Consider the following 25,953-nt stretch of genomic DNA (forward strand, 5'->3'; position numbering starts at 1 on the left):
ATATAATAATAATAATAAAACTAATAATAATAATAATAATAATAATATTATTATTATTATTATTATTATTAGTTTTATTATTATTATTATATTTATTAATATTAATATTAATATTAATAAATATAATAATAATAATAAAACTAATAATAATAATAATAATAATAATATTATTATTATTATTATTATTATTATTATTATTATAGATATTTTTCCATGCGAATAACCAAACACAGTAATGTAATATTCTTGTGAATTTGAAAAATATTCATGTATGGAATCAAACATAGTAATGTATTATTTCTAAGAATCATATTACCCTCCATCACTTTCCTGATAATATGATTCCTACTAATTCCTGCATACCAAACGCCCCTTTGGGGTTTGCAAAACTTGAGCGACGTCGTTTGGTAAGAATAGCCAAGACGGTGCGTTTAGTGGTCTTGACACCTTCCAGACTGTAACCCAATTACCAGCTTATCCCTGTCTAGTACCCATCTCTTTTCTCTCTCTCTCTCTCTTTCTCTCTCGGAGCTCTGGTAATGGCGGAAGCTTAAGAAACGAATATTACAGAAATATCCATCTTCTTGTTTTGCCGTTCTCTCTCCACAATGCGCTCCAAGGACAGAATCTCTTACTTCTACGACGGTTCGCTCTCTCCCTTTATCTTACAATATGGATTGTTCTGTCATACCCATTTACTCTAGTATTGCATTAAGCTCGAACCTTTTCGTGCGTTCGTCTTTTCCCCTGTTTGGCTGCCGAGAAAATGCCGGAATAATAAAAACCCTAAATTGTGTTGATTCGTCTCGTTCTGTAGAGTCGTATTTGGAGAACTTAAAGAAGTTTTGGAATCTTATTCTGTTATCATTGGGGCTTGATTTTCTCGACGACCAAACAGGGGTTTCGGGCGCTTGCAATTTCTTTTAATCGCATCTTTTTGGAAATTAGTGGTATTTAGAGAGATTTTTCTGTTTTGTTTTGTTTTTTTGCAGGGGATGTGGGCAGCGTATACTTTGGGCCTAACCATCCGATGAAACCCCACCGTTTATGTATGACCCACCATCTCGTCCTCTCCTACGACCTCCACAAGAAGATGGAAATTTATGTTGGTTCCCTATTTCTTGAATTCCATATATATATGTGTGTGTGTGTTACATTCCATTTCTTTCAGTACTTTTATGGATATCCCACTAGTTCCTGACTTGTGAAATGGGGCTGAATTAGCAACATTTCCAACAGTAGAATATTCAATTTGCTAGTTATTTGAAATGAAATTCCGGGTAATTTGATGTTAGGAAAGTTGCTAACTCGGCTAGTTTAAGAGCCAGGGCGAAGCGGGACCAGGGGAGACAGTTTATGTGTCTTTCATTAGTTTAGTTTTTAGTTGTTGGCTCCGCAAAGACAGGGGATTTTACTGGAATTTTGATTCTTTGGTTTCTTTCTGTGCTGCAATGCAGCGGCCACACAAGGCCTATCCAGTAGAGCTTGCTCAATTCCATTCAGAGGACTATGTTGCGTTTCTACAGCGGATTACACCTGACACTCTGCACTTGTTCTCCAGTGACTTGGCAAGATGTATGGCTCTCTTGAATGAACAACTCCTTTGTTTTCTATTTATGATCTTAGGCATCGATCTTAGCCATCAGTGGTAGCGACAGTATGTTTCATACACTGGTACGGCGTATAAAATTTAGGAAATTCATTGTTTGACTGGTGTTTAGAAACATATTCAGATTTATGGCTTGTCCAAGGTAGAAGTCATTACATTGGGCATATGCTTAGTCAAATAAAATGTATCAGGTCGGGCTAGTCTGTCACTGAATTTTTTCATTGTTATTATCATCTTGAAGTCCAATGTTGTAGCTCTAGTTGTTACCACATGTTTTCTTTTTTCATTTAGCGTAAAGGGTTAGATAATTGGTGTCTTCTGTTAAGTGTCGGCTGTGGACATATCCTTGAGCATTTCAAGAACTTATTAAGTGTTTGAGTATGGAATGTTTATCTATTGTTCATTTGTAACTTACATGGCTGAAGGGCATTAGATTCTCTCTTCAGATATATATATATATATTTCTTATTTTTTTTATTTTTTTCTCCCTTAAAGAGATTAAGAGCCCCATATTGCTTTCTTTTATCCTCTTTACCAGATAATCTTGGAGAAGACTGCCCTGTGTTTGAGAACTTGTTCGAATTTTGTCAAATTTATGCGGGTGGAACAATAGGTAAATCAACTTGTGGTAGTCTTTTGTTAACATTTGGGTTAAACTTTTTTAAGCTTATTGACATTTGCTTGCAGATGCTGCACGCAGGTTGAACAACCAACTCTGCGACATTGCTATAAATTGGGCTGGTGGTCTTCACCATGCCAAGAAGTGCGAAGCATCTGGGTTTTGTTATATAAATGACTTGGTCTTGGGAATCTTGGAGCTTTTAAAACATCATGCCCGTGTTTTATATATTGATATAGACGTGCATCATGGTGATGGAGTCGAAGAAGCATTTTACTTCACTGACAGGTAGATAACCTTCTAATTTACTACTTTCGTGAAAGCATTTGATAGTAAAGAAGGCGTAACAAAAAAATAGATTTAATTTGATGATAGAATTTATCAATTGAGCTTTGATCGTTCTCTGCCAATTCAGTAGAATAGGCTTTTGCAGTGCAAGCTTACATGTACAGTGTGTAATTGTGATGACATAAGCAGCTGAAAATTCTTGGAAATTGTGAATGGGCAGCATACCAAAATATTTTGTTATGCTTGGTCCCAATTCTACCAACACTTGAGTGTACCTAGTTTAGAATTAACACGTGCTTTCCAAAAATGTATAGTATCAGTGAACTATTGGGAATCAAAGTTTTGATTATAGCTTTTCAATTGGATTGCTACTATGCCTTTGATGATGAAGCATATGAATGAATGCGAAGTGAGAATTTTGATTTTAGCTTTTGCACTTCTTGAAACTCTGATAGAAAAAATTTCAAAGAGACTAGATTGATGGAAGAAATTTGTCCTTTGGAAGATTAACCCTAATTGAATCTGTTCTAGCAAGCATTCTTATTTATTGCATGTCCATTTTCAAAATGCCACTATTTGTTGCCTATATTTTGGAGAGAATGATGAGAAAATTTCTATGGGACAATAAAGAGGGAGGAAAAGTGAATAGTCTTATGGCCTGGGACATAGTAAGCAAAAAGGGGTTTGGGGATAGGAAATTTAAGAAGGAAGAATGTGGCATTATTAGGCAAGTGGTTATGGAGATTTCCTTTGGAACAACACTCCTTGCGGACAAAGATTATAAAGAGTGATTATGGATTGCAGTCAATCAAACGGTTATGTCCCAAATCTTATGGCTAGGGGATCTTTTAGGAATCCTTGGAAGTGCATATCTCTGGGGTTAAATGTTTTCCTCCAGAATACTAAATAGTTGGTGGGCCTGGGCTCTAGAATTATGTTCTTGAATACTAAATCATTCTTTGTTTCTCTTGTTGACAAGAATGATAATTCTACTTTTGAACCTTTTAGATTCATTTGAAATAGTGTTCCTCACAGAATTAAGGTGTCCGCTTTGCTGGTTTTTCATGGAAAAATAAATACTTGTGATAGGGTACAGAGGAGAAATCCTCATGTGGCTCTGTCTCCTTCCTGGTGTGTTCTATGTAGAAATGATTGAGAAAAACTTGATTAGTTACCACATCCTGTTACGTTGTAAAGTGGGCAGATTTGTGTAGCAGAAATTGCTGAATGAGGCAGGTTTTCTTTGGGTATTGGTAGCTCTATGTAAGTCGGCAATGGTGGGCTGGTTCTAATCTAACGGCAAAAGTTCTATGGAGATGTATGGTGATTTCAATTATGTTGACTCTGTGGATGGAAAGCAATGTCAGAATCTTTGAAGAAAAGGAAATGGAGATGATGGATACTATTGAAAAAGCAAAGTTCTTAGCATCATGGGCATTGATGAATAACGTGTTTGAGGAGTTTCCTTTTTCCTGGATCATTTGAAATTGGAAAGACATCTTAGGAAGATGATTGCGGTGCTTTCTTTGATTCTTTTCTTAGTGTTTTTAATGTCCTTTAGTTCCAGTTCTGTTTTTGCTTTGTCTCTTTCTTATTTCTGGTGGATATCTTATTCTCGATACCCTTTAATTGATTGTTATATCAATGAAAGGTGTTTTTCCTTATCAAAAAAAAAAAAAAAAACTCTGATTGAAACTGCATAGTTCAACATGACAGGGTGATGACCGTTAGTTTTCACAAGTTTGGAGACATGTTTTTCCCTGGAACTGGTGATGTTAAGGTGAGTTTTCAATCTTCACGCTTTTCTAATTCTTGCAATAGCTAAAATTTTGATTTGTTACTTGCTCCATATTAATTTCTCTTACATTCCGAAGCTACTCAATTTTCTAGCATTTTCTGCCTTTGGTCTCAACTAATTTTTCCTATTTGAAGATATATGTTTACACTATAGACTCAAATGCCATGTCAAGTGTGTCAGCATACATGTTCACCAACACACTTCCACATTCTTCTTTAGAACGTGCAACTTTTTTCGCCTTAGAAATCCATTTTGTTACCAACCTGTATTTTTTTCTGTTACAACAGGTCAGTCAGTAGAATCCTTTTTCTGTGATTTCGTATTGTTCCTAAAGGTTTTGTTTCAGCCTTTTAACTTAACAAAGACAACCAAGCTATTTCGTTGATCCTGCTTTTTCTGCCAGTTACCTTGTCCTATATTTCATCTGCCACTTTTATGTTCTAAAACTTTTGGTGTTTTTCTTTGGTTTAAGTTCGGTGATCTTCATCTTAGAAACTATTTGGCATGATTTCCCTTGTTCTCATTTTGTTTTATCACTTAATTGGCTTTATATTCATATCATTCCAAAAATACTTAAGACAATTGTCAGGAGCTGCTTACTTTTTGTTTCTCCGCTCTTGTTCTTGTTTTCACTTCTTTCTTTTGGTTGAAATGTCTATGTGATTCATTGATAGTCTTTAGAAAGTTGAAATCTGTGCGATATTCATTGTATTTTCATTGGAAAAGGAAATAGGAGAAAGAGAAGGCAAGTTTTATGCCATTAATGTTCCACTCAAGGATGGAATAGATGACGCTAGCTTCACTCGTCTTTTTAAAACCGTAAGTTCTGTAAGAAGCACTGTATTTCAGATTAATGTCATCGTATGTTGTATGTTATGTGAAGCATAAATCTTTTAACTTCCAATTTTGTAGATTATTTCCAAGGTTGTTGAAACATATCTACCAGGTGCCATTGTTCTACAATGTGGAGCAGATTCCCTTGCTGGAGACCGCTTGGGCTGCTTCAATCTCTCCATAGATGGTGCATATCTACTTGTTTAAAATATTGCTCCTCCCCGTTTTACTGCTGTCAAATAAGTCACAGCATTTTCCCCATTAATTTATGATTAAAAATCTTTAACCAGACTACGCCTTTGACCCCTGACCTTGAAGTTTGGCTAGAATTTTCCAGTGAAAAATGTTGTGGTGATGTTTGATATTCTGATCTTTATTGCACGTTCACTAGAGTGAAATTCAGGAATAATTTGTTCGGAGTAACTGAAATTTAGGAAATTAGTGCACTTGATGGCAAGTAGGTTCAATCTGAAACTCTCTTTCAAACTTGGGGCAATCAAGAAAATCAAAAGAAACAGGGGTTCCTATCAAAAAAAAAAAGGCGGGGGAGGGGGGGCAAATTGAATCTTAGGTCAAAGTCCACTCCAACAAGTCCAAAATTATTGCTTAACCCATTATACTTAGCAATAGACACTTTTTAATTTTCTACTCATTAGCTTTGTTGGCTAGATAGTTTATGTGGTTTCTCTTGATGCTTCTTACAGGTCATGCTGAATGTGTTAGGTTTGTGAAGAAATTCAATTTGCCATTACTGGTATCTTTTCTGTTTCATTATACTTTGCATAGATAATCATTTATGAGTTTTACCATTGGCTTACGGAGATATATCTTGCATGCAGGTTACTGGAGGTGGGGGGTACACAAAAGAGAATGTTGCTCGATGTTGGACACTAGAAACTGGAGTTCTACTAGATACAGAGCTTCCAAATGGTACATGAAGTCTACTTGTCATTATCTTTTAATGCTTGGTTTAAATGTGGCAACATACTGTTGATATTTTTCTAGCTTAATGATGGGCTTTTTTATATTACTTTTTTAACTTTTCCTTTCTCTTAGTCGAGGGTGGGGGAAAGGAAAGGGGTACAGGGGGTTGATTTTCGAAACTTGTATCATATTTGCTGTAATGTGGAATTTCAAGCAAACTGCAGTTGTGAAGTAGATTTTTTTTTTAAGCATTTATTTCTCTGTCCTACTCATTATGCAGTATCACACATAACATTTGATTTTAGCTCATACTATGGGTGCTATTTCAAGACAGAATGCTCAATAGAGTTCTTTTGTTCTTCATTCAGGTTTAGTTTGCTCAATTACGTTTTGTGATCTGTAATATGATATTTCTGATACATTAGAGGTTGAGCTATAAGATCTTCTGATTCCTCCTCTCTGTGTGTGTGTGTGTGTGTGTATTTGGGGGCCTTCAATGACTGGCATTTGAATTCTGTTCGAAGGAAATACCTAGCATCTTTATTTTGGCTCTGTGTTGAAGTAGCTTGTACCGTTATGTCTCCTCAGTTGTCCCCTTCTACTAAGCTTGTAATTCAATTTGTGTTTTGATACGTGTGATCAAGTTGCTTTTTCAAATGTGCGATCTTTCGCCCACTTTTCTGTGGCTTTGAAATCTATTACAAAAATATATGACAACAACAACAGAATAAATTTGTCACATCTTCTGAATCTTTTCTTTATTTATGAGCATATTTTTGAGTATTCTGAAGGGCAGATTTTACAATGTTAATCCTAACAATGGGGAAAATGATGGTCGTTCAAAGGATTTTCTGTTATGGCAAAATGGATAATTTAATGCTGCTCATCTTTATTTTTGAAACTTTTCAGTGGGATAACTTGATGCCTGTCCTCCTTTTATATTTGTACGATTAAGAGTTCAGTTTCATTCTATCCAAACCACATATTTTATTAGCAATTTGATTGTTTTTGCAGAAATCCCTGACAACGAGTATATTAAATATTTTGCGCCAGAATTTTCATTGAAGATTCCACATGGGCACATAGTACGTAGCTTTTAGAACTTTTATGTTATTGCACCCCTCAAAATGTTCTAGGTTATATTTGGTCTGTACCCAGATTTAATAGTCACGTTTGGCTTTGTTTTGCTTAAAATATCGTAGTCCGCAAAGATTTCAATGTGCAATTGGTTAAGTTGTTGTTGTTGTTTCTTTCTTTCTTTTGGTGGTGTCAATTATGCAGGAGAACTTAAATAGTAAATCGTATCTGGGCACTATCAAAGTGCAGGTCTTGGAGAATCTTCGTTACATTCAACATGCTCCTAGTGTGCAAATGCAGGAGGTGAGTACCAATTAAATTACCAGAGAAATATTCTACTTGACAAATTCACTTTTTCCATGAGCGCTTGGTGCAATTAACATATTGTTACATCTGAATTGCTTCCTCCTGCACAATCACTGTCTAATGTCTATACATTCGAATTAGACATCGAATCTTATGTTAACATATACAAAACATCTTCGACGGATGTCATCTATTTTGATAGTTATATGTTCCACACTTGCAAATGACTCTATCACCAGAATTAAATGCTATGTTTGGTCGGAAGGAAAGAAAATAGGATAGAAAGGAAATATGGAAGGTTCGAACTAGTCATTAATGGTCGGCTTCATTGGTACCCTTTCGGTATGCGGCCCTATTACGGTAAGGCCAATGCACCAGCCAGCCGGTGGGGTGGCGAATATGGAAAATAACAATGATGGAAAGGAAATTGATTTTCTTTTATGTTGTTTGGTATGAGAAGATGGAAAGAAAATGAACTTATCTTCACTTGTTTGGTATTGGAAGTTATTACTTAAATTGGGAGGAAAGATAAAATTTTACTCGTAAATTACTTTTATACTATTAAATTTTTTGCTTGGATGTTGATGGAGAAAAGGGTAGTTTAGTAACTTTACCCACTTTAATTAGTTGTCCCCATTTTCTGCCCATTTGTAGAAAGAAGAAAAATAGTGGGACCCACATGTACTATTTTCCACTCCATTTTCTCATCTTTTCTCTTTTCCCTCCTACCAAACAACCTACATTTATATTTTTTCTCCCAAAATCTCTCCACCTTCTCCCTTCTTTCTACTTTTCTTTCCTACCAAACATACAATAAAGGATCTCAAAAGAGAAGCGTCCTTTATTAGAAAATTTTGTTTTGTAGAATGATGCTTTTTTAAGCACCATGAAGGCAAACTTTACATTATAATTCCTATTTGTTTGGCAGGTTCCTCCAGACTTTTATATCCCCGATTTTGATGAAGATGAGCAAAACCCGGATGAGCGTGTAGATCGTAAGTGAAGAATTCTAAAAATCCGCGTTCACACGTTTTAGTTTCCTTCTCTTTTGGCACATCGGTTGCACGTACTTTCTTGCATCAGCTTGTGACTTATTTTCTTCTAATCAAACTTCATGTAAACACCTTTGCAGAGCACGCTAGGGACAAGCAAATCCAACGCGACGATGAATATTATGATGGAGACAATGATAATGATCAGAACATGGATGATTGATACGTAAACTGTAAAATTTACTTGTGTATCCTTTAGGCTCTTCTTTCTAGTTTAGAAATGCTAGATTTATTTGGATTCCAAGAATTTAAAGTAGTTCTGTGCTCAACTAGAAAAACCAAAACTCAAAAGGGCTTGCACAAATACTTCATTCGTATTGCTCTTCTGATTTTTTTGATGGCCCAGTAAACTGAATTGGTAGCCGTTGATTTTGCAAGTTTTATAGAAATGCTTTCTGCTAGAAGCTTAGAAGCAATGAAAGTACAGATCAATTTGTAATACAAAGATTATCCTTTTGGCCTTTTTCATAATCATCATGTTCTTGCTTAAGAGGAGTGTTTTCTTTCCAAGAGAAGGAAAGAACCTTATTTTCTCAATTAAGGACAATGTTTTGATTTCTTCTGATTGTATTGGAAAATAAATATTATCATTACCTCGCCCTCTTCATTTTAAGATTTTAGGAGAATTAATATAAACCAACATTGTATCAAGTATTGAAGGCCCTTGAATGAGGATGTTTGGTAGAGGGATTCGTTTCCTGATTTGAATCATGATTCATGGTTCGTTACAGTATTTTTTCTCACAAAAAATTCACGTAAATTGAAAATAGTTCGAATCACATGGTTTGAATCCTCCAACCAAACAAGTATAAAGCAAATTAGGCCTTCAACTTATAATTTTAATATTAATCTCTTTAACTTGTTAAATTGATGCATTTTGACTCAAAATTGATATCGCCGTTCAACAACTTGATGGTGTAAAGAAGAGGGTTAATTGCAGAAAGTTAAGGTCTAGGGGAAATTTGTCAAAGCACGGAAAGTTAAGAGAGTATTGACCAAAAAAAAAAAAAAAAAAAAAAAAAAAAACCTTCGTATCAAAGCGTGGTTTTATTTTCTAAGTTTGACTTATGAGTACACGGAGGTTCTAAGTTTGACTTATGAGTGAGGTCATGTTTATTTCATTAATTTAAATTTTATTATGATAAAAAATTCTCATAAATAATTATATTTAACTTTTTTATTATAGTAAAAAAATTTTAATTAAAATCACATCTCAACTCAAATTAAAAACTCGAATCAGTAAACTAAACACGTCATGATATTCCTAACTTGTTTTCACGTGTAGATCTTATCCATGTTTGGATTAAGTTTGACTAAGACTAATTCATCCTATAGGTGTCAGTTTTGAATTAGATAACGAATGTCATGGAGCTAAAATAGTTCAAACGCCTACGAAACAACAGATAAATAATCTTCTACCAAAAAAAACCTAATCCCTTCCATTCAATTACAAAGGAATAATCAAATAAAAAACAATTAAAAAGGAATAATAACGTAAAAGCAAACTTGAGTATATTCATAAAAACAAACTTTTTAATAAGAATGATAAAGTAATTACCTCAAATAAAAATTTTATTTATTTATTTATTTTTTGTAGATAGAAATTTTAGTGCAAAATTGGTATTTGTACCAAAAGAAAAAAAAAAAAAAAAAGTATGCGTGTCGTTTTACACAATTGTAACGACGCCGTTCGAGTCCATGGTAATTGGTCTCAGTAGATCCCATCCCGTGTGGCCAAGTCAACGACTGGAAAAAGTCATAGTCGTCCCATTCGTTTGTGTTTGGAATGCGAGAAAAAAAGAAGGAAAAGAAAGGAAACTGCTTTCCTCCTCTAGAACTCTCTTTATTGTTTCCAGAAAATTATCTTTCCCAACGTAGAAGAAGCCTGGACGACGATGAATCAAAGGTAGGTAACTCGAAAAACAGCTCTCAAGTAACTCCTTTCGATGAGCGTAATCTCTCCTTGCAATTTTTCTGAAGCAGAACTGATTTTGTAGTTGGGAAAATTCTGGACATATCTTCTCCTTTTCTTTTTCCTGTTGTTTGTTGTTGAGAAAATTCAGAATAACTGGTCTTTCTTTGATTTTCTCTGCCGCCAAACAAATCATACCGAGCTCTTGGATGGCCAAGAGAAGAAACTATAATCGTTTTTCAGGCTTTTGATTAACGCTCGGTTATTGTCATGGCGATTTTCTCTTGTTAAATTACGTTGCTCAGTTTGTTTGTTAGTTTGTTTATATCTGGCTCATACTCGTATCAAACATTTCAACGTGTTTTTATGTTAAGATTTCAGATAGGGTGAGTTACAGAAACCGAAATTTGCAAAAAAATGCAACACATGTATCTATTTTTTGCAAATTTATATTGTACCCTATGTTTTACAAATCGTGTTAAAAAATCTTCCGCGGATATCGTGTGAAAAACCTTCGCGGAAACCTCTGCTCTGGAAAGGTTTTAACCCGATTTGTAAAGCGTAGGGGATAAGTACAATATATCTGAAAAACATAGGGTAGAACACAACATTCTCTAAAACACAGGAGATGATTTTGTTATTATCCCAAAGAATATATGAGGAGTTAGATTAGACCAATTAATTGTGAGCTTCAAATGTTCATGATTTTCAAGAAATCTGTTTCGGGTGTTGTAGGTGCTTTAACTATTTAGGTACCTAGTTCAAGAGTTGTTCCAGAGTTATTTGCTTTTTAGAATTTGAAGGTCGAATCTGGTATACATTCTGGCAATGGCTGCTTCAGAAGCGTTTGTACAAGTTATGTCCAGTTCATTTCCTCGCTTTAATGGATGTAATTCATCCGTTTGCAATGTAAATGGAGTTCTTTCAATTGAATCAGCAACGAAAGGTAGAAGGAAAAGAAGTTTGGCCTGCCATCAAGGGGTCAATGCTTCGAGAACCACACAGAATGGCTTGAGAGTTTCTGCAGTAGAGGGAACAAATGGTGTCTTTCTTAGAAAATTTGATGCTAATAGGTCGGACTCCACGAGCTGCAAATGTCAACCGGCTAAAAGTGCTAGTGGGATACCCTCGGAAGAGGAGAGTAAATTGCGGTTTAAGGATGAAGCAGATAGACCAACATCACTTCCAATTAATGGCGTAGCTTGTTCACCCAGTATTGATGAACACAAGGAGAAACCTGAATCAAATGGTAAACTGGGTGCAGCAGGAACCATTATAGACAAATTGCATGATGTTAGGGCAAATCTAATCGAGGAGGAAGCTTGGAGTTTGCTGCGGGCTTCTATCGTTTATTACTGTAATAATCCTATTGGTACTATTGCTGCTAACGACCCGAGCAGCACTAGTACTCTGAACTATGATCAAGTCTTCATCCGTGACTTCATACCTTCTGGAATAGCTTTTCTTCTAAAGGGAGAATATGATATTGTTAGGAACTTCATACTTCATACCCTCCAGTTGCAGGTAATGTTATTAACCTCTTAGTCAATGATATTGCTAAAGGAAATAACAATGCAGTTCACCTCATCTACCCATTTCATTGAAGAGTGTTCATGTAAAGAACTTGCATACAAACTTTTCTTAGGAGGATTTGTACTTAATATCAGTCAGTTTTCATTGTGTCTACCTTGTTTTTCTGCAAGTATAACTTGACGACAATAATAGTTTTCTCAACTCATCTTTGATACATTTTAAGCTCTCTCCATTTTCTTTTATTTCTGATAGTGCAAGGCTTTAAACCATTTATTTTGTCTTCTAAACGATCAAATTAACAAGTATCAGCATGATAAATGCAGTCTCTATTTCATGATTAGTAGGAAGCATTGTCTGAAAGTTATCTTGTGATTTTTGACTGTGTTTTGAAGCATTGTCTGACATTTTGTGGTTTGCAGAGCTGGGAGAAAACTATGGATTGCCATAGTCCTGGTCAAGGGCTAATGCCTGCCAGTTTCAAAGTTCGCACTGTTCCTCTTGATGGTGATGATTCAGCAACTGAAGACGTTTTAGATCCCGACTTTGGTGAAGCTGCAATTGGCCGTGTTGCTCCAGTTGACTCTGGTAAGAAATATATAAAAATTTTGTTTTGAAGTACATGTTTTTAGTAATTATATGTCAGTAACCATTTTTTATTTTTCTTTTCAGGGTTGTGGTGGATTATATTGCTACGAGCATATGGAAAGTGCTCTGGAGATCTCTCAGTGCAAGAGAGAGTTGATGTGCAAACAGGGATAAAAATGATTTTAAAGCTGTGTCTTGCTGATGGTTTTGATATGTTTCCAACTTTATTGGTCACAGATGGCTCTTGCATGATAGATCGTCGCATGGGAATTCACGGCCACCCATTGGAGATTCAGGTAGTTTGTCCATCTAATGCTCATCAGAGTCTTGTTTTGAGTTATTTTCTGTTTTTCGTTCATGCAAATTGAGTGCCAGAACCTGTTTAGAGAGGAAAAATAATCCGGCCTCATCCCATTTCCAAAAGATAGTGATAAAGAAAAGCTGGTCCAATCTGACATGTGTTAAAGTATGAGCCATATGCTTTGGCTTCTTAAATGAGAGTTATTTCATCTCATCTCCATAATAGATGAATCAGATTGGTGATTCTCTCTACTGTAATAGTTTACTTACATTATGTGTTTGTATATAGAAGACTGACCTCAAGCATTGATGAACTCGTGTTCTCTTACATGTCTGATTTTGATTCTAGACTGAAATCTATATTCCAGGCTATCGCTTAATTCAATGTCTGGATTGAGTAGTGGTTTCTGTCATGTTTATGAGCCAGTTAAGTATGGTGTGAAAACTGCAGCGTTTGTGCATGTTTATCGAGGATGGTTTAAAGTCTACATTTTTGTTGAGTAATTTGTTGTTTTAAATGAAATTTAATCCTATTTACTTCATAAATGGCCCCCTGGACTTTGTGCCATTTTTCAACTTGCACCCGAATTTTGAAAATGAGTTCATAAATAGGATTCACATGCAATGTTGCAGGCACTGTTCTATTCTGCTTTACTTTGTGCTCGTGAGATGCTTACTCCAGAGGATGCATCTGCTGATCTTATGCGGGCACTTAACAATCGTCTAGTTGCTTTATCCTTCCATATCAGAGAGTACTATTGGATTGATATGAGAAAATTGAATGAGATTTATCGATACAAAACTGAGGAATACTCATATGAAGCTGTGAATAAGTTTAATATCTACCCCGATCAAATTCCTACCTGGTTGGTGGAGTTTATGCCTGGTAAAGGAGGCTATTTGATTGGAAACCTGCAGCCTGCTCACATGGACTTCCGTTTCTTTTCTCTTGGAAATTTATGGTCGATTGTAAGTAGTCTTGCATCACAGGATCAATCACATGCCATATTGGATCTCATCGAGGCAAAATGGGCCGAACTAGTGGCAGAAATGCCTTTCAAAATATGCTATCCTGCCCTTGAAGGCGTGGAGTGGCGGATTGTCACTGGCTGTGATCCCAAGAACACGTACTGCACCTATGCCTGTTCTTTGTGATGTTCTCTTTCCTACTTCTTCCCACTTATCTCATACTCAGTTTTGTGTTGCAGTCCTTGGTCCTACCACAATGGAGGTTCTTGGCCAACATTACTTTGGCAGGTAAGGTGTTCTTAACTTGTAACATTTACTATTTTTTTTTTCGTTGCTAAAAATGAGATTAATTGATATAACTTTGAAGAGAGAGTTTTTTGTTGAGTTATAATCAATATTTTGGCCCCTTTATACCAGATTTCATAATTGGTTTCTAGCTATTACCTCCAACAGCTTTTGTTGAGAGGTTTCTGTATGATGTTCAACAAACTAGCATAAATGTCGAGATGGGATGATCCTTTTGGAATAAAATTCATGTTCTCCCTTCTCCTGATCATGCATCCTATCATCCTGATTTACGCTGAGGCCCTTATATGTCCGATAGGAACCTAACTTCTACGATCTGTTTTAGAATTATTTCTTGCTGAAAATCTTGAAAAGCTGCTCATGGAGTATGGAATATTCAATATATACCATGTCTTGGCAGTTGAGAATGTCCAATTACAAGTGGCTTATCACCTTTAAATGCTTAGCTTTTATCATTATTCTGAGCTGTAAAATCGTAATCAACACCCTTTTTTCTTCCAGGCTGCCCTTCCTTAGCATTACACTGTGATAATTCAGGTTGAGGTCTTCTAAAACACCAAACAATGGTGGTATTTCCATGAAATTTTAGGAATGTGTTCGATGAAGTCTATAATTTAATATTTTACCAATGATTTTGAACTTCTTATACTATAGACCTCTGTACTGGTATTGACTGCAAAAGCACATAGATATACAAGAACCTTACTGGTTAGTGTGATTGAAAATTACTTCTCTTTCTGGAGTATAGAAAGGAGTGGCTAAATAATTCATCAAATTAAACCCTATTTTTGGAATTTCTCAGCTTACCGTGGCGTGCATAAAGATGAATAGACCTGAAATCGCATTGAAAGCTCTCAAAGTTGCTGAGAAACGCATATCTAGTGACAAGTGGCCTGAATACTATGATACCAAGCGAGGACGATTTGTCGGGAAGCAGGCACGGCTGTTCCAAAATTGGTCGATTGCCGGATATCTCGTGGCAAAGCATCTCTTAGCCAATCCAAGCGCAGCAAATATCCTTGTGAATGAAGAAGATTCAGAGCTTAGGAATGCATTCTCTTGCATCATCAATGCTAGCCCAAGGAAACGGCGTGGATGGAAAAAACATAGCTTTATAGTGTGAGTATTACATTGCGAAGCGAAGAGGGATGTTGTTCAAATTCGAGTCTCTCTTCCAATTTTGAAGCCTTTGGACGAGTGAATGTATGAGGAGACAAGAGTTCTCAAGTGTGTTGACTGGAAGAAACAAAAAGAGTTCTTGTAAATTGGTAATGTAATAGGGAAGAAGGTATTTTTTTTTATTTTTTGGTCAGAAAGACTACTTGTATATTGATAATGTAGCATTAGAAATAATAAGCAATATGCCCCTTTCCGGGATGAGTTTTTCCCGCTCTTTATTTCCTTCTCCTGTGTAAGGGCAGCCAAGGGATTGGGATTTTGAGAAAGCGCTCAATTCTATTCGTTATATAGAACTAAAAACAAAATGTATTTTCAAACATAACACTAGTTTTAATTATTTATTTTCTATTACTATTACGTTAATAGATTCTCTCACGCGTGAGTCTCTTTGTTAAATTAAATGTATGCCTTTTGAAAGATGTTTGGAGGACCACGGAAGTTAAGCACCACACAACTAGGAAAAAAAGGAGACAAATACTCTTATGAGTTTGAATTTTCTCTTTACACTTAATTGATATACTTTAATCAAAGAACTATATTAGTTAAAAAAGATATTAATCAAAAATAAAGCGTAAAAATCTTAAAATAATGCATTAAAAGAGTGATTTCACTAATTTTCTTCCACAAGTAATAGAGTAGAGAAAAATATATAAAAACCCCTTAAAGCGTATGAATCTAAATTTTTACTCTTTATTTTTTATTAATATTTTTTTTAATCAAATAATTATATTAGTCAAAAGAATATTACAAAAGAATAAGCGGTATTAATCCAAACTCATACGCTCTTTAAAGTAATTTCTCAACAAAGTAATTTCTCAACAGGGAGAAAGAGGACCGTATCTATGGACCTCATATTTCATTATTTTGGGACCAACCATCTGAAACGGGTTTTAGGGGAAAATGGCTTTTTTTTTAAGGGGGAAATGGTTTTTATTTGTTAATACCCAACAAGTCATTAGCCACAGCCAGAAGGCCCAAATAACCAGAGTCATGACGTCATCAAACAATTTTTAGAAACACTCAAATGGAACATCCATCAGAAGACATTTTCAGGGTCCACTGATCATCTAGCATAATGGACACAATGCAGAACAAGTCATTAATTTACATCACGAGCAAGAATAGACTTTACATCACCAGCAAATAAGCATTGTGGTTGTGCATATACAACTTGTTCATCAAACCAAATCCAGACATCGGATCAACTAGCTTTCAACCATCATTTTTTCCTAAATGCTTTTGTTCTCTGCCAATATGCTGTCAAGCAATGATCCACAAGCATCCTCGAGTAAATCCAAAACCTGCCACGGAATTATGTCGAATAGTTTGCGTCAACTTGAAAGTGAAAGCGTGGAATAATTAGCTGGTTCTATACCAGTTCAATAAAAGCATTCGTGTTAATTTGCAGAATAACTCGGCCCACGGATAACCATTTACTCATGGTTACACTTTCGATCTCTATTTAAAATTTCATGGTCAATGCATGAATGCAAATGCAGGTTGGAAATTACCAGATGACATAGCACCAGTACATGAGTCGAGCAATAGCATGACTTTTTCTATCCAAATGCAACAAATATGAGTAATTCGAGACAATAAACTTGCTAAACAAAGTTCGTTTCTAAAACCATCAGCAACATTTCTGCTTGCCGGCCTTCAGAAAATGGATGCCATTTTTTTTTTATTTCTATTTCGGGATATCATCCCTTGCTTTTAGTGGAGTCATACCTAACATTTTAGTACGAGATAATCCCTTGATAGTTGATACTACAGGCCTAAAACATCATGGATCAGCTTAAACCACGTTACTGAATTTCTCGAAAGGTAACAGCATCACAGAATAAAGTAAACTTTGATTCTGATAAACAGACCAAATAAAGTGACGGATAATCTATTTTTCTGTCTCCCAAAAATCAGTGACGACAATGGTAAACGATGGTAAATTACCTTCTCAAAGCCTTGTTGTCCACCAAAATATGGATCCGGCACTTCAGTCTCCTCGTGCCTCTTGCAATAAGAACACATTAACTTGACCTGCTCAGCCGAAAACCGAATGAGAATACGTAATCTAGAAACACAACTTGACTGCAACAACATCTTTGTAGCAACATCTAACCTTCTTATGAGCGTCTTCAGGCAGAGGTTCTCTAAATTTCCACCGATTAAATGCCTCCAATATATCCTCTATATCCAACATCAACACCAGCAAAAGAATCACATGTAAGATTGCACTTCCATATCAATGTAAAGAAGAATCAAGTCAAAACACAAACACATTGATTCGAAGCCAAATCAACACCATTTCTACCTCTATTCTGCTCGTCCATCACGAGAATCAAATCAAAGTCTCTAAAATCAGATGGCCGGACAGGCCTCGATATAGATGTTATCTCAATCCCACGCCGTTTAGAGGCTGCCCTCATCCTTGGGTCTGCTTGGTTTCCCTTCAATACAACCAAAAATCAGCTTACGGAAGTGTGTGGTCTATACAAAATTACAAATATATACATACATATGCAGAGTAGTCTTTCACGGAAGACCGTCCTACACAGTAACATGTATAACTGAGAGGTGTAACATGATATCTATTTTATTAAAAAAAAAGTCCTAATAAATACATGTAATGAATCTATTTATCCCAAACCAATACTACACCTTTCGAAAGTAACTTGTTCATTTCGCTTGTTCGAGTTGAGAACTTGAATTTAAAAATGAATTCATAGGAGAGAAAACCCTATTGCACGAGTTGAGAACTTGAATTTAAAAATGAATTCATAGGAGAGAAAACCCTATTGCAGAAAAAGTTAAATTTGAATTTTTGTATAATAAAAATACTATAGTAAAAACTTGAATCTTGAATTGTGATTTGAACTAGCAAAATGAACACGACGTAAATACCACGTAACACACATCGCTGCTACAAGTTACTGTGCATAAGGACAGTAGAAACAGCTATATATAGATATCATTTAATGAGTCGCGTCATTAGAAAATATAAATCTTGAATATATATATATATATATATATTGTCAATATTTTAGCATTTCCATGTGTACATACACATCTTATTCCACACACGTTATAAGCTGGAACTTAACGGGCACTTAATTCCTTACAATAAAAAAAATAAAAAATAAAAAAGAAAGCACACTGATTAAGTAAACTAACCAATGCCATCGTTTCAAAATGCATACCTCATGATAACCAATGGTGCCAGCAGAGTCAATCTTGAACTTGGAATCCAAACCTCTTTTCTTGACCAAGTCAGTGAAGACTCCTTCTGCAGCTGGGCTTCTGCAGATGTTACCCAAGCACACAAACAGGACAGAGAACGGTTTGGTTTCCGTCTCTGTGCCTGATGATGGAGGAGTAGAAGCCGCCATTGACGCTCTGATCACGGACCCAGATGAAAAACACGAACTGGGTCTCTGGGAATTCTGACGACTGATTGGGTTTCGGAGAGATGAGAATTGGGTTGGTGGAAGAAGAAGAAGAAGAAATGGGAGTTTTGTGGAGAGAGAATAGGGTGAGTGGCAAAATCGTAAATTCGGAGGGCTAGCAGCAAAGTTGTATAATGCCCTCATGGTCTTTCTCTCAGCTGGGGCTTGTTTGGTTTGGAGAAATAATGGATACCAAAAAGTTTCCAACTCCCAAGTGAGGGTTGTTGTGTCGATGTGATTGGCTGGAAAATATGTTGGGATTTAAACTTTAGGCGTGGCCGTTGGGTCATATTTTATTAGTGGTTCGGACCAGTTCAACTTGGCCTAAAAGGGCTGGGTTCTAAAGAATTGAAATTTAAAGATACTACTTTTGTGAAAAAAGTAAGGTTAATTTTTAATAGGAAACTTTTAGGGTAAGACATGGATTTTCACTCCCACGGTAGAAGCTGCTGTTTTTAACTATTAGATTGTTTTTTATGGGTTATATTTGTACATGTTTGTATTAAAAATTTATAACATATTATTCCTACTTTAAATCAGATTTGTTAAAAATTTAATCCAACGAGTAAAATAAAATTCCTACCGGTGGAGTAAAAATGCATGTCTTGCCATAAGTTTTACTTAATTTTTAAGTCAAAGTGGTGCATACGAATAGATTTTAAAAATGGCAGACAACTTATAATTTACACAAAGGAGAAAAGTACAAATAATTCCCTTTTTTATCTAATCATGTGTTTATTTAACGAAATCAACAGTGATAATTTAAGTCCATTTTATTTCACCGATTCGAGTTTAGAATTCAAATTTTATTACAGTAAAATGCTCTCAGAAACAGTCACATCTAATTTTTTTACTACAATAAAAAACTCTCATATAAAATCACATTTCAACTTGAATTAAAAACTCAAATCATCGAACTAAATAGGCCCTTAGTAAATCCAAGTAATAAGAAGAATAAGATAGAGAAAGAGAGAGCCAATCTTGCACTCCTTTATATTGATTTTAATTGAAGAAATTGAATGGCAATAATAAGTTGATATGTTATAAACTAATAACTATTTAGTTATTTAAAATAACATTTTAGAAATTATATTATGGGGTTTAAGCACAAATGGCCGATTTAACGGCCTTTTTAAAGTAAAGGACCACACTTTTCAAAATTAGTTAAAAAGTGGTCATTTACTTTTATATTTTATAGTTTGAAGTAGGAAGAATCAAAAGGAGGAATAACAAACGGAACAAGACAGGTGGCAAGAAAGAACAACAATGAACCGTAAGCTCAAGTAGTCAACTTTTTAGCTCCTATCCTGCACAAGCCTCAGATTAGTTGAATGCGGCTAAGGGACAATAAAGCTACTTGAACTCAAATCTTCTGGCTTTGGGGCCGAAAGCACAGAGCAAATGATTTCAGCCATTAACACGGACAACCAATATTTCAGCTGTAATTCTCAGACAAGAAAGAAAAATGCTATATCAATTTTCATCTGGCCTCTCAGCTACTCATTCAGTAATCATATATATATATATATATAACATATATATTAAATTCTATGACTACCCACCAACACTTAAAGTTACATTTACACTATAAGCTATATTTTCAGTTAAAAAGAAAAGAGTAAAAGACATGGATGAGAAATTTTGGAAAAGAAAAGCCACCAGGCTTCTTTTCCACAGTTGAGAGGATTTAGCTAAAACACCTCAAACTCCGTGTGCTCTGATGTACCTTCTAACTCCTTACACTTGGTGCTCTCTTGTTTCTGAGAAGCAGGTGGTGCAGAACTTCCCCCATCGCAAAACTTGGGCAACTCCGGTGGTATTGTACACCGTATCAACGCCCAATTGAGGCCTTCGAAGAAAGGGTGCTGCTTTATCTCTGCAGCCCCCTTCACCGATCCTAGTCGACTTTCAGGATCCTTCACCAAGAGGCCTCTTATCAAATCCCTCGCGTGGAAACTAACCATAGGGCTATTTGGGAACTTGAGACTCTTTGACACAACGTTGGCTAAAGTATCCTCGTTTCCAGAACCCTTGAAAGGTGTCCTGCCATATAATAGCTCAAACAGAAATATTCCAAAAGTCCACCAATCAACAGCGTTCCCATGACCCTCACCTTTGATGATCTCCGGAGCGAGGTATTCATGCGTTCCGACAAAGGAGTTAGATCGAGCACTAGTTGGTTCTACTACCAGCTGTGGCAGTGGGCTAACTTGGGCAGCAAGCTCAGATTTTATTTTCCGAGATTTTGCTGCAGCAGATAAAAGTCTAGGAGTGAAGCAGGAAACCTGCCAGGACGGCTGGAGGCAGAAAGGATCAATGCAACTAGATTCAGTGCATGGGCTTGACATCTTTTTTGCAGGTTCCGCAACAGGTGATGATGATTTAAGAACCATTGGATTGACGGCACATCTAAGTGACAAATCAAAATCTGAGAGCATGATGTGCCCATCTTCTCGTACCAGAATATTTTCAGGTTTCAAATCTCGGTAAACAACTCCTAGCATGTGTAAATACTCTAGGGCAAGGAGGACCTCAGCAACATAGAACCTGTGAAAAGTACGGTTAAGCTCATAAAATCAACTGTTACTTCTGGTACATAAAAATATTGCCATTACTGCTACATAAAATGCTGATGAAGCCCCCTAAAAAGTAAAAAAATAAAAAAAATAAAAAAAGGATGCTGATGAAGCAGTATTAAGTATTATCATATAGTAAATATTGCTATTTTTCCCTTATTCAACGTAAAAAAGCTTTCTTCTTTACTAAATCTAGTTTTCATCATGCAGAGAAAGGAACCCACTTGGACAATAGGGAAATAAAAACCAACCACGAAAAATTACAATCAGCAGATACCAGATCAGTTGTTGCCTGCTAGCTAAAAAGATCTAATCTCACTGGCACCTCCTGAACTTTTGGTCATTCCTAGTTTGCCCTACCAAACTTTAAAAAGACAGTCGGTTTACCTGTGGTCACGTGGTATTTTTCTATTTGTTTTCAGTAGAAATTTTAACAGAAAGATCCCATGATCGCACTACACCTCTTTTTCCATTATGTTCAACAGAAATTATAATAGATGGGCCTAAATGGGAGTACTTTAAAATTGGGGGGCAAAGTAGGAGTTTTTAGAATTCGAGGGACAAACAGAGAATGACCCTAAAGCTCAGGGGTCACCAGTGAGATTAAAATTACTATAGTAGAGGTTAAGCCCCAAGAAAATCACAACTGATCCAACTGCAATTGTGTGAATCAGACCAGCCAAAGAAAAGTTGATTCTAAGATTTATGGTTCTTGGACATTGCATCAGACCAACTCCCTACTGTGTGGTTGAGTTTCTCCAACTTCTCAATTAGCACCTAAGTTCTGGCCTTCCCTTGTGCGACGATACTAACACATAGCTTTATTGTTCATTTATTTATATACTAAAGTTTTAACCTACACTTTCATTCCTACAGTTTGAACCACCTCTTAGACTAAATGTTTTCACATCACAACTAAGTTCCGAGTGCATTCATCCAGTGTACCAGCAAGAGCATAGCTTCTTGGATTTGCTTAGCTTTCCAAGCCAAGGGAAAACATAGATACATCCTCCGAATTTGACTCATGTTTATACCAGTCAATTTATGTAGCATCAATGGAATGTATCAACAGAATCTATTTTCAATCATTTTTTAGTCGAAAAGGCTCAAGGGTAAAAAGCACCTAAATTCAAACTTCTCTCCTCAGAAATCAAAAGACACTCAGGATATCTCTTCACATGTACACTGACTAACCACAGCGCTAGCACAAAGAAGAAAACAAAAACAAGAAACTGGGTCTGGAATACATCACTTGGGAAAAACAGATGTACATGTATTTTTCAGACATAGATAGAGCAGAAAAACATGTTTGTACCCCACGAAAACAGACACGTTGTCATGATGAATTTTTGTTCCCACCCACTCAAAAGTTAAGGTCGATATGTAAGTTATAATGCAGAAATGCACATGCACAGATGACAAGAACTGGAGTGTATAAAGGATACCTAGTGGCTTGTTCAGCAAAGCTCCTGGTAGGTTGCTTTTGCCGCAATACATGCAGATCTCCACCTGGGCAATACTCCATAACTAAGCACGAAAGCTTGTCTGACACAAAATGTGCAAATAGCGTAGGGAGAAAAGGATGATCCAGCATTTGTAGTATTTCTCTTTCAGTTTGGGCCCGCAGCATTTTTTTCCTAGTCGCCAAAAACTCATTGTCCATCACTTTCAAAGCGAAAAGGCAATTTGTTCCAGTAAGCTCAGCAAGATAAACAGTTCCAATGTCCCCACAACCCAGCCTCCTGAGCAGCTTAAAGTGCCTGAGACCCAAGCTTCCATGTTGCTTCTGAATATGATGGATGGCTTCCCATCTCAAATCTTTTGACATGTGAGGCCTCTTGCCACTACGACTTGATCCACTGAGACTGCTTTCCTCGCTAGTGCTTGTGCAGCTACTGTACTCACCAATACTACTCTTTGAGCTTTGTGAGAATTCCCCCTTTTCTCTTGATATTGATCTCTCATCACCCTTTCTCACAAGAGATATAGTTGTGCTATTGCAATTCGAACTGAAATTCGGTTTACTTGAACTCATATCCCCAACACCTGAACTTACTTCAAAGCTAACATTTGTACTGCTGGACATTGGAGAAGCTTTCTCACTTTCTTCCCTTTCATGGTTTGGAGTAAAGCTCTGTGTCTGGTTCTCCAAATTAGTCGTGTTAGATTTTAAATCATTATCAGCTTTCCTGTCATGTGAATTAGAACTATGAGAGGCAATTAAATCCTGCTTTGCTTTATTCTTAAAAGAGTTCTTGCTCCGGAATATAAATCGAGGACTACTGCTAAACGATTTGCTTATCTTACTAGCAGTGCTGGAGTTAGATAGAGAAGCAGCAAAATGCAACTTATCTTTCTGCCTCTTGTCTGAACTTGGAGAACTAATTGGAACCTCAGTTGAGGTCAAAGTACCATCGTCCACCTGAGGAATTTTCTTGCTAGCATGAGGGCTTGATGAAGAATCAGCAGATTCCTGTTTCCTAATGCCATTAGTCCCACCCTTGACTTCAGTTGGCAAGGGAAAAATCTCAGTCTGTGGCGTTATCCCTGAGTCTGGCATCATTTCACCAGCCAAAGAAGTAGAAGCTTCAGAGGTAGAGTTCAATAACTCTTCCCCAGGAAGTGGCACGGCTTCAGACATCTTGTCAGAAAATTTTGGTGTGTCCGGAACAAGGGAGATCTCAACAAAATTCCCTTTACCTTCATTTATTGGAAGGCCAGATCCATTGGCCTCAACCACCACTGCCCTATACAACCTTTTAATATTTCCTGCTTCCGAGATCCCTGAGGGACCAGACGGCTTTGCTAGTCGCTTCATGGCAGCCATCTCTGATGCCTGAGAGATGCATAATCCTCTCAGTGCTTGCTTCAAACTAACAGGTTCTGAAATTCCAATTCCTGATGCCTGCGACATGCCAACTCTCATAGGCCTTTTCATAGCACTTTTTCGCAATGGATCTTTACCGAGTTCATGTGACAAACCTGAATTTCTAGCTGAACTTCTAATGTCAATTGCCTGAAAGAGACGATTTATATCATCCTCAATAGAATACTTTTTCTCTGTTTTCGTTATCAACTGGTCTCCAGCTTTCTCATCCATTGTTGACTCAAAACATACTTCTTCTTTGGATTCAACTATTTCACTGGTACTGGGTAATGTACCCATCTCTGCTGAATTCATCGAGATATCCAAAATTCAGAAACAACACAAAAAAGCTGTCCTAACCCATTTCTGATGACGTGCTACGGAGATAGAGGAGCCCAACAACCAGAAGCCACACTACATACCCTTTCAGTTCCTCTTCAATCATTCCGATCCTCAGATTCAAATAACCCCTTAAGATCCCTCCACTAGTTTCAAAATGACGCATCCAAATCCTGCCAGCTGCATTTCAGTTAAAAAAGGTCAAGGGAAAAAAAAAAAAGGTCATATCTTAAATGTGGCACTTTACCATCCACAACAACACTACAAATTGCATAAATCCAAAACTACTTTAGATAGAAGTAAAAGTGGAGGCACCTGTTCAGGAGACAGCTAATGTTATCACATTCACTAATCACAAGTAATGCACTATTCAAACACACGTTGACAAAAACATAACTATTTAGTTGAATAACGTTTTTCCTTTTTTAAGTGAAGGTGGAAAAAAAAAAAAAAAGATATTCAAATAGGTTCTCATTCACAAAATGCTTGACGCTTGACGCCTGACCCAACAAAACTATTTTGAGGACAACACTGGAATCACTGCTTCAGAAACCTGTTTTGAAACTAAAGCTCACGGCTAACAAACAAGGGCAAAATACTTGATAAATGCTAAAGAAAGACCGAGTAAACTATATTATCACGTAATATTTATTATAAATATGCAGAAATAACTGCGAAACTGCTATTATCACCACAAATAAGAAGCTTACCAGCAGATCTTTATAACAAAATAACAAGCAATCAGCTGAAGAACTTGTTGACTCTGATTATCTCTTTTTTCTTTAAAAAAAAAAAAAAAAGTAAATTGATTATAATTCACTAACATATATCATCACCCAGAAAATGGCAAAACCAGAACTAGAATATAATAAATTCACCATTTTATGAACTACATGAACACGATCAAATTTAGATAAAATTATGGTCCGTACAAATCAGAAACAAATTCCCATAATCAAACAAAAAGTAACTCACAAAATAAAATCATACATATAAAAAAATAACACAGAACAGACACAAAACAAAAAAAAAAGTTGGAAAAGTGCAAGCAGAAACCTTACCGGAACAAAGGATCGGGAACTGAAACCAGCAATCGGCAAAAAATTTTCTTTCCCCAAAACAGAGAGAGACCAAACAAAAGAAAAACTTAGGGTTCGAAAAGGGAAACGAAAAGAGATTACAACTTTATATATATATATATATATATATATATATATTCGACAAGAGTTATTTAGAAAGAGCACGAGAAGAGCAGTGGGGGGTTGGGTTTGGGAGTGAATGAAGAGAGAGAGAGAGAGAAGTTGGAAATGCAAATCACGAGAAGTCTCAGAGAGAGAGACACACACAAAACACAAAACAGAACAGAGAGAACCGGTGCTTCACTGCTGTTGGTATTGTTTTCTTTTTCTCTTCTCTGTGGAAAGAAAGAAATGGCGGAAAA

General features: G+C 36.2%; 4 protein-coding genes across 6 annotated transcripts; 2 read left to right on the plus strand and 2 right to left on the minus strand.

Moving 5' to 3' along the window:
- The first annotated feature begins 493 nt into the window (after positions 1 to 493).
- LOC21392342 (histone deacetylase 9) lies at positions 494 to 8,993 on the plus strand. 2 transcript variants are annotated; one of them, XM_010094909.2, is made up of 14 exons: positions 494 to 645; positions 993 to 1,105; positions 1,458 to 1,575; positions 2,148 to 2,222; positions 2,297 to 2,516; positions 4,233 to 4,296; positions 5,041 to 5,133; positions 5,227 to 5,335; positions 5,853 to 5,902; positions 5,988 to 6,078; positions 7,087 to 7,157; positions 7,354 to 7,452; positions 8,384 to 8,450; positions 8,588 to 8,993. In XM_010094909.2, exons 1-14 carry the CDS (start codon positions 609 to 611, stop codon positions 8,668 to 8,670), a joined length of 1,290 nt encoding a protein of 429 aa, XP_010093211.1. In that variant the 5' UTR covers positions 494 to 608; the 3' UTR covers positions 8,671 to 8,993. The 2 variants fall into 2 exon arrangements, with proteins under 2 accessions (XP_010093211.1, XP_024019260.1); XM_024163492.1 differs by lacking the exons at positions 8,384 to 8,450; positions 8,588 to 8,993 and having other exon boundaries at positions 7,337 to 7,394.
- Positions 8,994 to 10,282: 1,289 nt separating this feature from the next.
- Positions 10,283 to 15,509, plus strand: LOC21392343 (alkaline/neutral invertase E, chloroplastic). Its single transcript, XM_010094910.2, has 7 exons — positions 10,283 to 10,413; positions 11,155 to 11,943; positions 12,372 to 12,537; positions 12,622 to 12,833; positions 13,471 to 13,964; positions 14,046 to 14,094; positions 14,915 to 15,509. The coding sequence occupies exons 2-7, from the start codon at positions 11,248 to 11,250 to the stop codon at positions 15,233 to 15,235; spliced, it is 1,938 nt and encodes a 645-aa protein (XP_010093212.1). The 5' UTR covers positions 10,283 to 10,413; positions 11,155 to 11,247; the 3' UTR covers positions 15,236 to 15,509.
- A 597-nt stretch (positions 15,510 to 16,106) lies between these two features.
- Positions 16,107 to 18,974, minus strand: LOC21392344 (putative low molecular weight protein-tyrosine-phosphatase slr0328). The gene is made up of 5 exons (XM_010094911.2): positions 18,486 to 18,974; positions 17,600 to 17,735; positions 17,408 to 17,475; positions 17,239 to 17,325; positions 16,107 to 16,592 (listed from the first exon to the last, which is right to left on the minus strand). The coding sequence occupies exons 1-5, from the start codon at positions 18,873 to 18,875 to the stop codon at positions 16,521 to 16,523; spliced, it is 753 nt and encodes a 250-aa protein (XP_010093213.1). The 5' UTR covers positions 18,876 to 18,974; the 3' UTR covers positions 16,107 to 16,520.
- A 1,134-nt stretch (positions 18,975 to 20,108) lies between these two features.
- On the minus strand, positions 20,109 to 25,670 carry LOC21392345 (serine/threonine-protein kinase D6PKL1). 2 transcript variants are annotated; one of them, XM_010094912.2, is made up of 3 exons: positions 25,574 to 25,670; positions 22,753 to 24,685; positions 20,109 to 21,278 (listed from the first exon to the last, which is right to left on the minus strand). In XM_010094912.2, exons 2-3 carry the CDS (start codon positions 24,486 to 24,488, stop codon positions 20,423 to 20,425), a joined length of 2,592 nt encoding a protein of 863 aa, XP_010093214.2. In that variant the 5' UTR covers positions 24,489 to 24,685; positions 25,574 to 25,670; the 3' UTR covers positions 20,109 to 20,422. The 2 variants fall into 2 exon arrangements, with proteins under 2 accessions (XP_010093214.2, XP_024019253.1); XM_024163485.1 differs by having other exon boundaries at positions 22,753 to 24,692.
- Between the last annotated feature and the right edge of the window lie 283 nt (positions 25,671 to 25,953).

The sequence above is a fragment of the Morus notabilis genome, unplaced genomic scaffold (genome assembly GCF_000414095.1).
Source record: "Morus notabilis unplaced genomic scaffold, ASM41409v2 Scaffold507, whole genome shotgun sequence".
Lineage (NCBI taxonomy): Eukaryota > Viridiplantae > Streptophyta > Magnoliopsida > Rosales > Moraceae > Morus > Morus notabilis.

Excerpts from the sequence above, each read along its gene's own strand:
- LOC21392342 (XM_010094909.2), top strand. The coding sequence starts at position 609 with ATGCGCTCCAAGGACAGAATCTCTTACTTCTACGACG. Across the intron at positions 6,079-7,086 it reads AGATACAGAGCTTCCAAATG|AAATCCCTGACAACGAGTAT; the intron begins GTACATGAAGTC and ends TTGTTTTTGCAG. Across the intron at positions 8,451-8,587 it reads CCCGGATGAGCGTGTAGATC|AGCACGCTAGGGACAAGCAA; the intron begins GTAAGTGAAGAA and ends ACACCTTTGCAG.
- LOC21392343 (XM_010094910.2), top strand. The coding sequence starts at position 11,248 with ATGGCTGCTTCAGAAGCGTTTGTACAAGTTATGTCCAGTTCATTTCCT. Across the intron at positions 12,538-12,621 it reads TGTTGCTCCAGTTGACTCTG|GGTTGTGGTGGATTATATTG; the intron begins GTAAGAAATATA and ends TTTTCTTTTCAG. Across the intron at positions 13,965-14,045 it reads GGCTGTGATCCCAAGAACAC|TCCTTGGTCCTACCACAATG; the intron begins GTACTGCACCTA and ends TTTGTGTTGCAG.
- LOC21392344 (XM_010094911.2), bottom strand. The coding sequence starts at position 18,875 with ATGAGGGCATTATACAACTTTGCTGCTAGCCCTCCGAATTTACGATTT. Across the intron at positions 17,476-17,599 it reads GATGGACGAGCAGAATAGAG|AGGATATATTGGAGGCATTT; the intron begins GTAGAAATGGTG and ends TGTTGGATATAG. Across the intron at positions 16,593-17,238 it reads GACAACAAGGCTTTGAGAAG|GTTTTGGATTTACTCGAGGA; the intron begins GTAATTTACCAT and ends ATTCCGTGGCAG.
- LOC21392345 (XM_010094912.2), bottom strand. The coding sequence starts at position 24,488 with ATGAATTCAGCAGAGATGGGTACATTACCCAGTACCAGTGAAATAGTT. Across the intron at positions 21,279-22,752 it reads TTTGCTGAACAAGCCACTAG|GTTCTATGTTGCTGAGGTCC; the intron begins GTATCCTTTATA and ends TACTTTTCACAG.